Here is an 11,527-nt window from a genome sequence, read left to right on the forward strand (position 1 = left end):
AGCGCTTTATACACCCCAAAAAACAAAAAAAAAAAAAAAAAAAAAAAAGAAGGAAAGAAAATTTCTCTGATTAAAAAGCAACAAAGCTAGCACTGAGGAATAATGACAAACTACCCCTTGCCAACCTTAGTTCCTGCTTTCATATGGTACTACTGAGAAGCAGTGTCCTTGGATGACAACCTTGGAGGCTGGCAAGGTCTCTGGCCCTGAAAACATCTCTTAGGAAGTTGTTTGAAACATCAGCATGGAATCACCTACTTCTCTGCTTTCTGACCACTGTCACCTTTGTATATGACGCAGCCGAAAATGTAATCTCACAGAGGACCTAGCCAAATATGTGCATGTGGTGTTCAGGGCAGTCCAAGAACTTAATTTTGCCTGGGATGCCTGAGCCAGGAGCTTGAAAGTAGATACCACAGGGCGAGCAATTCCTGATTAAAAACATACTGTTGGGCAGCTTTTCGGTTATGTAATTGTCTCATTAAATTATTAATGTAATTGTTATCTGTTTGAAACCAAGTTGGGTCATGTGATCAGTGTCTTCTCCTGCTAACCCAGCACTCACCATATGACTGTAGGGACCAACAAGGGAAAAGATGAACTGCCTTACATGGGATAGAATCTAGGGTCAGATGTTCAGCTTTAGGGAGTTCCTTGAACTTTAGCTTACTGCATTGGAAAGCTACTTAACTCTCAAGTGTGGAGCTTCTATATTTTTCTTATTATCTGGCCAGATGCTTCTAGCAACTACAAGTAGAACTCGGAGTTTGGTCTTGGCTGAGGCTGCTATCTCTAGACACATTTTTCTCCTTGGCTACCTGGGGTCTCAGAAGATGACTTTTTCATGCATGCTGCCTCATACATCACAGGCACTAAAAATTTTGCAGGAAACCCAGTAACCCCATGACCTAACCACCCTCCCCCCAACTGTTACTGCAGAGCTATCTTCTTGTCAGTGTGCTGTACATGGAGCAGTGGGGTGGTTTGCTGAGTTCATGCCTCTACTCTGATCGCTCACTTTGCCCATCTGGACTTAAACGAGACAAAACCATCCCTCAGCCACCGGAACACTCTTGACTCAAAACAATCTCCTGGAAAACATAGGCTACAGGTTGAAGGCATGATGACCTAAGGTGGGGTAAGAAAAGGGATGAAAAGACTGGCTTCTGGTAGTGTGCATGAAACTTTATCTCATACAAGGGACTTCATTTAGCAGATCTTCCCATGTCCCCAGTGCTGAGCTAACTTCTGGCAATGGAAAGAAGAATCATTAAAGTTCCTCAAGAAGGGCTCCATTCATCCCTTTATATGCTGAAGGATTTTGACTTGTTCATTTAATTAAAACTTCCTAAATTTAATATAGGTGACAGAATATAATAGTGTCAGCCAAAGCTGAGTCCTTGCTAAAAGGTTAATACTGATTCATTTTCAGTACCTCATAGGCAGAACATTTTGCTTAAAATGAACAAGTTATTGTCCTTGGCAGAAGTATTCAAAAGACCCTAATTCACTCATTGTTTTTCTTGCAATGCATATTAACTGGCAGTCTTTATCTATAATGTATATCTATGTGCACATTTAAATCACCAGTGAATCATCTGAAATGTGTGCTTTCTTACAATTACAGAAAAAGAGTAAAAAAGGAGCTAATAACTGTAGTATCTAATTGGTAAACATTTGAGAATCCAGTTGATACATCACCTTGTATCAAGAGCTTCAAATGTTTCTTTGGTAATTTTATTTCCCACAAATATTGTCCCCAGATCCCTAGAAGGCACTAAGGTGTTCTGCTTAAGAGCAAAGCTTGGGTATCAAACAAGTTTGGGTGGAATTACAGCTCTGTCACATAATAATTTTGCTACCCTGGATAGGTTATTGTACCACTAGGAGCCAGCAATGGAAGAAATGACTACGATCTGTATGAACTGTTTTGCAGTATAATAAATGTTTATTAAGTGCCAACTATGTATTCAAACTGGTGTAGACATTGAGAATGCCACAGTAAACAAAGCAGACGTGTTTGTATAGAGTTCTTGGTGCTTACTATACAGATGAAGAAAAGTATAACAATTGAATAATTTCAGTTGGGAAATTGCAGTGAGAAAAAGAGGCTAAACAGGTATGGGTGTGTAAAGTGGCCCTGGGCTGGGCTCTCCAGAGGAAGAGATGTTTGTTCCAAAATCCGAAAGATGAGTTGTAGTAAACCAGGTGAAAAGAGGGTAGAATAGTATGCTTAGCCGAAGGTCCGCTGTACACTTCCTGAGACACTGAAACCACACAGATGTAATTCAACCAGGGTAAACAGTGATCTGAACCCAACTCAAATTTCCATGGTACCATCTGTAGTACTCTCATATAAAAACACCAAAGTGCCATTGCTTCTCTGCCACTATATGACAAGATTCTCCTTTTTCAAATGTAGTAGCTATATCAGATAATATGATCTAGGTTATGCTGAGTTTAATAACCCTAAAATCTCAATGGATTAAACCAGAAACTAACAAACCACCATGTGTTAACCAAATCTAGCTGCTGCTTGCTTTGTAAATAAAGTTTTGTTGAAATATTTTTTAAAAAGAACTTCAAATATTTCTTAAATGTGAATGCCACATGAATAAAGGTATAAACATGGTATTCTCACCCATGCCAATGAACGTCAAGTAATGCAATCTGTTTGCGTTTTCAAGTTCTCACTAGTGTGATATCCCAAGAATGCCTGCTTTCCTCAGTTTTACAGGCCGCTGAACATCCGAATAGTGTTGGTAGGTGTGGAAGTATGGAATGACATTGACAAATGCTCTATAAGTCAGGACCCATTTAGCAGCCTCCATGAGTTTCTGGACTGGAGAAAGATGAAGCTTCTACCTCGCAAATCCCACGACAATGCACAGCTCATCAGGTGGGTTTTTCTGACTCCTCTTCGCTTAAAGAAATCACATCACCTGCAAATCCTCATCTCTTAGCTGCTCCTGCCCAACCCCATAGCTCCAGTCCTTTCTACAGTGCACATGGCTCCCGCAAGGGGCTCTTCAGCCCACATCAGTGGAGCAGCACCATCCCTATCTGGAATCACAGGTCTGCAAGGAAAGTTCCCTTGGATGCTGGAAAGCCTGTCTCTCTGTAGAAGTATCATTGCCTTCTTGCATAACTTGGATATTTTCTGCTATAGCAATTTTTCTGCTCTTAGTCTTGATATAAAATTGTCCTGATAGGCTATTTTTTAAAGACCCATTGTCTTTTACATATTATTAATGAAAAATACATGTTTAGACAAGATTTAAGGACAGGAAATTTGGTTGACTATTGTCAGATGCCTGGAGGCGAAAAGCCTTCATCCCTCCTCTGGGCTGTTGCTCTCTGGCTCCCTAGGTCAGAGAGTCTCAGCAGTATAGCATACTGACCTCATGCCCTCTCTTTAATCGGCACATATTGACCACCTAGTAGGAAACAGACCGTACTATCGAGGCTTGAGACTTAATGGTGACCAACACTTAAATTTCCTCTCCTGGGGGGGTCTCCAGTCTACTGAGGAGAAGATAACAGAAAATAAGAAAATTTCAGAGAGTAACAAGTGTCATGAAGCTAATAAAAATGAAGTAAAGTGTAGCTATAGCTTAACATAATATATGATGAGATGTTACCACACATTTATATTTCAAAGTGAAGAACATTCTTATTATAGTCTGAATTGGTACAGCGTAGATGTTTCCAGGAATGGCAAATGTTTATTTGAATATTTAAGCCATTTATGTCATGATTCTTTTGTGTTCATGCAGCTTACAGCATGAATGCAGAAGTTTCAGGGCCAGAGGATACTTTATTTGACAGGTCAGATCTGGTTTATTGAACATATAACATGAAAAGTTAAAAACCAGTCCTACCCCATTCTCACATTAGAAACTGTCTATATCTGCACTGATGCTGTTGGCAACAGCTAGTCATTTACTTTGGTGATTTTCATGGTGGGGGAGCTTCTTTCCTTGGGTATTTGTGGTTGCCTCATATTTTATGCATTGATTAGTTCTGAATTATTAAAAGTACATTTCATATATCTTGAGTTTGAGTGTTTTGTTTTGATTTCCCCCCACTGGAATCTGTCCAACTTGAACATCTGGAAACAAATTAACATCTTATATAACCTTATTACTTATAGACATGTACAGTTCTATCTATTCATATGGTTTATATAGAATGGAAACACAAATGCAGAAATCCCTAGTGCTGAAAATATGCAACCCTCCATATCTGAGGGTTCTATATCTATTAATTGGCTGCAGCAGAAAATACTCGTGAAAAAATTGCATCTGTACTAAACATATTTAGACTTTTTTGTCATTATTCCCTAAGCAATACCCCCTAACAACTCTTTACATCACATTTACATTGCATGAGGTATTATAAGTAATCTAGGGATTATTCAAATTATATGGGAGGGTATGCATAGGATACAAGCAAATATATAAGGAACTTGAGCCTCTGTAGCCTTTTATATGGGAAGAGCTGGAACCAACCCCTCATGGATATCAAGAGATGAATTCAGAGGGATGGATACATAGATGATAGATACATAGGGCTTTGTCTATACTTACTGCCTCTGTCCAAATGACCACAGCTAAAATATCTAATTTTTCAAACTATTTATACTATCTGTACATGTACATGACCAATGCAATAAGAGTAAGCCATTCAATTCCTCAAAAGGAGAGTCAAAATATACATTGATGAGATTTAACAGCATTTGCATTCAGTGGATCCCTGGTATCATTAGATTCACATATAGATTAAGATGCCAGGTGGGTGAAAGCCTGACTTGAAGCCTCAAGCCCTCTTTCAGAAGCTTCCTCCCTGGTTGTTGAGGCTTTGTAGGTGCTTATTTATTCTACTCTGGCTCCCAGACTACAGTCACTTTTCTGCCCACTTCAATTTTTACAAGCTTTATGGGCAGGACACTTTGAAGGTGTTTGGATCTCTAACAGGACTGCAGTGAGTTACACAGGAAAGCAAAATACAGCTATGACAGAAATGTACTACGGCACCTCATGTATTTCCTCACTAGCAGTGATTCTCAGTGACTGTCTTTGGCCTCTCTGTCAGCAAATATCATTGAAAGGGTTGGTTCTCTATAGTCTATTAGGAAATAGGCAGTCTGTGACCTGTAAGTGCAAAGTAACAATTGGTTTCTGTCTGAATCTAGACAACAAAATTCTGTAAGAATTATGGGACTATGACGTAACTGCAAATAAAATGTAAAGAAAAACACACAAAAATCACATGTAAATGTACACTCATGCATCCATTTTTATCGTTGCCTTTGGTGTTGCTAGCATGTCATCAGAATTTGAAATATCAGAAAATGCATCTGTTCTACATGATATTTTTTAAAAAGTCTCTCTTTTTGTTTCCTAGTGGGATTTATTTTCAAGGGACCACCATTGGCATGGCACCAATCATGAGCATGTGCACTGCAGAACAGTCTGGAGGAGTTGTCATGGTAAGCGGAGTACACCATAGAACGGGCTTCCCTTGTTAATGGTTCCCCAGGAAATCCCTACTCTTCTCAGAGTTAGTAAAATTAGTTCCTGTAACATTCCTTAATTTTAACTCTGTTCTTATCCTAGCTATGTTTATAATCTTATATAGGTCACAGTATTTTAGGGATTGTTTAGAAAATACAAATTGTACACAGAAAAGGTGGGTGTGTTGAAAAAAATTGCTAAACCTCAGTGAGGGAAATCATCCCCTTTTATGGTGAAATCTTTGCTGCTGGAACTTTTGGTCAAAGCATTCCAGTCCACAGCTTCCTCCGAGTGCTTGGATGAGCCAGGGCATTGGGGTTGCCCTTATCACTCAGCTTTTGAGATGGACTGTGGTCTGACCAAATGTTACTGTTCAAGTAATTTTCTGATGGTTCTGCCTGGGCCCAACAGTCAAAAGTTTGAGGTTTTTAACTCTACCACTGCAAATGTTTTACATACCTCTGGCCAGTGTACAATTTGTCTTTATAATAACCTCATTCTTGGAATGCAGAGACCCTAGGCTTATTGCTTTGCAAGAGTAACTGTCACATATGGCCTATATATGTTTGCAAAAGGAAACAAAATGGGAAGAATATTTGGGATTTCTTCTGATTTAAAGAGGGAGAGAGCTTTGATAGGCTGCCCAACAGGGGGCTCCTCCTACAGCCCCTCAGATTGTTCAAGAAGTGGTTTTTACTCTGCTCTCCTTGCTCTGAAACATCTAGCATTCTCAGCACCAGCCCTCAGACAGGGAGTATTCTTAGAGTCTTTCCTCCATCTCCATTAAATAAACATAGCTTTGCCCTCCCAGGAAAGCGTGGGTTCCTCCACATTTTTCAAGCAGAATATTTGTGAATGTTCAGTTGTAGTAAAGAGTGAAAGGAGTTATGTTCTGCTGACTGTTATTTTCTCTCCACATTCTGCCTAATCTAATCTTCTTAGTGAATATACGTAAACATTTTCCTCTTCTCTGGGTGCAGTGGTTGGTAACTGATGTAAGCATGCACTTGGTGGGTAGGCTATTTGTGGGGACTGCACCCACTCCCTGGGATGCTGGCTTGAATATGCTGCTCCCTGGTTTTCTTTCAACAGGGAATACCTGGAGATGATCTCCACCATGGAAGTCATTGGAAAGTTTGGTTTTTGTTGGTGCCAGGTTAATTTCAAGTCAGATCACAACTGTATTTTTACAGAGCAGCCTGTAAAATTTTAAGAGGAAATAATTTTCAGTTTCATGGTTCCACGGTTAGTTGCTACTGACTTTGCCACTTAAAACTGGCATAAATATATTTTGAGAGCTGGAGCTGAGTTCTTCATAAGCAAGGCAGGCCCTGCTGCTGTGTGGGCTGAAGTGATCCTGTAACTCATCTGACCATGTTAAGTAGCTTTCTTGGGCTCAAGTCCTTTATTCTTTCCACAGAAACATTTTATCAAGATTCCTTCTTTAAAATCGTATAGGAAAACATATTTTTAAAGCTGTTTGAGAAAGAATATGAGACAGTTGAAGCAATTTCATGTGCAATACCATGAAAATCAAGTCAAAATCAATGTTAATGTAAAGAAATAAGTCTTACCAATATGAAAGCAGTTAACCTTCTCTTTAGACAAAATTCCTGTTTATTCTACACATAAAAGAAAATATCAGATAGGGTGAATAATGCACACAGCACCTTTAATTTCTATAAAATTCATGAAAGTAGCAAAATCAATATCTTTACCAGTTCCAAAATTTCTATACTAACTTTCTCTTATTGTATCTCTAATGTTAAATTAATGGGCATTACAGTAAGTTCCCAACTTACAAACATTCAAGTTGCAATCTCTCACAGATACAAATGGACCTCACATTAGGAGCATTCGTAGATGCAAACAAATCGTGGAAGCAGCTCGTGTGTCTGCCAGACCTTGTCCCACTGTGCTGCTGTGGGCTTCCTGTACAGTGCAGTGGTGCACAGCAGTACAGGGCTCTGTCAGAGTCCAGGATGTCCGGAAGCAAGAGGAAAAGCCGTGGCGATGCCAAGTGCAAAGCAATGTGCATTGCATATTTCTGACAAAGGTGTATAAGACTCACTTTGTCAGACTTACAAACGAATCCAAGTCATGAACATTATCCCAGTAAGTTGGGCACTTACTGTACATGTGACTCACAAGGTCTAACAAATCTGGGAGAAAGAAAATAATGTGGCAAGGAAGCAGGAAGCTTCAGAGAATTCAAAATACTATTTCTAGTACCATTTCTCCATTTTTTCAAGATAGAGCAAATCATAAATTTTAGTTACATTAAACCCATGCCTTTATATCTGTTTAAAGACTACCTTGATTTAGAGATAATACCATAAATTTATTAGATTAGGTTTTTTTTTCTTTATTACAAATGGAAACTATTAAGGTCTCTTAAGAGGCATTCAGTTTATAATCACTATGTGTGAATGAATGTAACATAATTTGGTATTTCAAAAACTGTGATATTTAGTGATATAAAAGTATTCTTTGAGAATGAATTCCTTGAATTTTATGTCAAAACATGCTAAATTCAGCCCTCCGCATTCTTAGATGGACCACATTCTTGTCACCAAAGTGTGTTATTCTTAAGAATTGACTTCCTGAAATGTATTTGTAAAGTTTTCTACAACAGGAAGGCAAGCATATAATCTAAACAAAATAATTTTTTAGGAATTTCATCTGTTCTAAAAATAATTTGCTTCCTTGACATGGAATTATTTTCTTAGACCATGGGCTTATGAGAGAGATAGCTGCAGATATAAATACCACTGACAAATCTGTAAGATTCTCCAAGAACACACTTTTATCCAGAGGCCTCACAAAGACCGTTTAGGTCAGGAATAATATTTTCTCTGAAATACAGCATCACACTGTTTCCTAGATGCCTTTTAGAAAACCCCTTTGCTGGATAGCACAAACCAAGATTCAAACAAGTTACCCTCCTTACTCTGTTGTGTGCAGCCTTTTCAAAAATGCCATTCGTGGGCATAATATTAACTAATTTTAGATGAGGATACCTAGCAATATTCTTTATTCCTAAGTGCTTGAGTCACACTATTCAAGCACTTCATTAAGTTAGCAGTGGCCAGAGGTGCTTGTTAATAGAGAAACCACCTCCCACAGCAAAGCAAAAGTTTAAGTGAACCCCAGTCAGGGAATTGGGATGCCACCCATTTCCACAGTCAATCCGATTACCCAGAAGACCAGTGAGAGTGAAATATAATGGGATGATAATCAGAGCTCAGTGAATCTTTAAACTCAATCCTCTATGTGTCCAGCTTTTGTTATCAATTATCTTGAACTTTCCAAGTATTCTCCCCTACCAAGTCAGAAGAAAGAGACAGGATCCATCAGAACTGCTCAGGATTTATTTAGAATGTCACAAAGCATGCTTTTTCCTGGCCTTGTATCAGAATGCTCTCAACTGGGGGTAAAATGGTACTTGTATTTTTTGGGAGCTTATTCTTCCTGTGATGTAGAACAACTTTTTACTTCATTCATGGAATACTGTTTTGTGAGAGATGGAAGGATGCTTGGTGACCATTGCCTGATTAATTCATGTACAGACATGGAGAATCTTACATATATATGTATATGACTTATATAGTCCTCAGCAGAATATACCCCAAATTGGCTTAATGAAATATGTCAGGTTTTTTTTTTAAACTTCAAATAATAGGTCTATACTGGTCCTCCAAAAGGAATTCGATTTAGTCAACTGTTAGCGATAGGTAAATGTCCAAGGAACAGGGAGGACAGGGACAAAAAGGCTGATGAGATGTGAACTATATGTCTGTGCTCTTATGTTTTCTTTGAGGATCATTCAGACAGCCCCCTTGGTGCGGCCGTGACCCTGGCTCATGAGCTGGGACACAATTTCGGGATGAACCATGACACACCAGAGAGGGGCTGCAGCTGCAAATTGGCTGCCGATAAAGGAGGCTGCATCATGAACCCTTCCACCGGGCAAGTACCAAGGCTGCCAAAGCTTTGAGAGTCGTGCACCGCTGGGAGTGCACACTGGGGAACATCTGAGCAAAAACTAAACATTCCCCCAAGATTTTGTTTGTTTGATTGGTTGGTTGGTTTGGGTTTTTTGTTTGTTTGTTTGTTTGTTTGCTAGAGTCTCTATGGAAGCTTCCAAAAACAGTGAAGAATGCCACTCTGCAGAGCAGAGCAGCCAAAGCCCCACGATGTGAGGGCTGCCCCCTTCCCTGGGAACTGGTGGGGATGGATGTTTTCTTTGTTTAGAAATCACAACCATCAGTGGGCTTTGCAAACTCAGTGGGCAGAACTGGGAGGGACCACGTGCCTAAATAGGATGCTGGATAGGTATTTCCTTGCTCTGGGGAATATTTGAAGGGCAACAGTAGCTTGAGGATATTTAGTATCCCTGCCTAACATCATGCCACCTTACCAGATCTTACAGATTTATAGAAAATATTATTCGGCTTCTGTACATAAGATTGGCCCTCCTTATCTAATGCCTTGCTGAAACTCCAGACTTGGTTCTACCAGAAAAGAGGAAGTAAACATCATGGGAGCCCTCAAATGAGACAAAATCTGATGCAGCTTGGGGTTGTTAGAGATTCGGATGTGCTCTTATACTTTGAGGGACCTATTCCAAACTGGTATATTGTGCCAATTTAGAGAGATTCTCATTAGTAAAGGAAAATATGTACAGGATTCAATGAATCTTCTTGTATTAAAACTTGAATGCTTTTAGACACTTACCTTCATGGAACTTTTCAAGTCAGGCATGCTCTCCAGGTTTACAGAAAGGACACATGGGAAACAAAAAGTAAGTGGTATTTGGATGGCCCAAATTTTGGCCTCTGCCAAACCTTATTAGCAAGGGGATAGCACAGCATGAGTTGAACACCTGCAAGAGTGATCAAAAAGTCCCCAAACAGGGAAGGATTGTTGCAAATTGCTATGCTTTTGCGATCAATAGCCTGAAGCCTCCTGTCAAGTGGTTTATAGGGCACCCAGTTGTTGCTATAACAAAGACTGAGCAGGACCATGCAACCACTTCAGGGTTTCGTCACCTCCTGTGACATTTCTTACAGCAAGATGTCACTTGCTAGCGTCTGTCACCACCATTCGCACAGAGCCTACCAAGTTATCTTTTTCAGTCATAATTCTGTCTCAGGCATAATTCAAGGGAGTCACCACCAAAACTTTGTTGAAGGTGTTCATCTGAGTCTGTGATGATGGAAGCCAAGGACCTGTGCAAAAGTGCAAATATCTTAAGCCAATACCAATAGGAAGTGAAATATTGCAAAGCTGTGGATATTAATAAGTGGAGCTCTCCAAAAGGGAGAGAGGCCACCCTGAAACAGAATATGTTCTCTGTCCTTAAGATATCCAAACAGAGGCGGAATAACCATTGGACATTCAGGGCAAGGAGCTCCTTCTTAGGCTATGGGGTTGGCCTAGGGCTTCTGTGTCCAACATGCCAGGAGCCCAGCAGAGGCTGATGGGGGCTGCTGCAACTTAAGGCTCTTTGTGCTTTCTCATTCTTGATGAACTCATGACGTGACCACAGCAAATGAATTCAGTGCCTATTCCTGATCACTGAACAGGAACAAATATATTCACTTATACATGTGCACCAGAAGAGGCTCCCAGGGACCGAGATGTTCATATTGTCAATCGGTATTGTTACTACTTTTTAAATTCTTGATGACAGAAACAAAAGGAAGTAAGGAAAGCCCACCTTAGCAACACTGAATCGGATTGGAGAAACATGGTAGTTGAAATTCTGACGCAATTGTCTTTAGCAAGTGAGCAAGCTCTCTGACCCTTACTTAGTGCCTCGTCAATGGCATCAGCAGGTCTGCTTTTATCCACTCCTCCACTCCTCCTCCTCCTCACCAATATATTTGTTCACACATCGAACAAGTACTTGTGATTTCTATACTCATTGTGGTGAGGAATACACAGGTAAGGAAGACCCTACAGCTGTAAAAAAAAAAAAAAAAAAAAAAAAAAAAAAAAAAAAAAAA

The 11,527-nt window shown here is 39.7% G+C and overlaps 1 protein-coding gene across 4 annotated transcripts in view; it reads left to right on the forward strand.

Annotated features, from left to right (window-relative positions):
- The window catches only part of Adam12 (ADAM metallopeptidase domain 12), a 405,947-nt gene that overhangs the window by 325,338 nt on the left and 69,082 nt on the right, over positions 1 to 11,527 (forward strand). For all 4 annotated transcript variants that reach the window (XM_033761360.1, XM_010620988.2, XM_010620978.2 and 1 more), the window contains 3 exons: positions 2,730 to 2,899; positions 5,407 to 5,491; positions 9,337 to 9,485. In XM_033761360.1, coding sequence (XP_033617251.1) covers positions 2,730 to 2,899; positions 5,407 to 5,491; positions 9,337 to 9,485 — 404 coding nt within the window. The remainder of the gene's footprint in view (positions 1 to 2,729; positions 2,900 to 5,406; positions 5,492 to 9,336; positions 9,486 to 11,527) is intronic.

The sequence above is a fragment of the Fukomys damarensis genome, unplaced genomic scaffold (genome assembly GCF_012274545.1).
Source record: "Fukomys damarensis isolate Sample0158 unplaced genomic scaffold, DMR_v1.0_HiC HiC_scaffold_8, whole genome shotgun sequence".
NCBI lineage: Eukaryota > Metazoa > Chordata > Mammalia > Rodentia > Bathyergidae > Fukomys > Fukomys damarensis.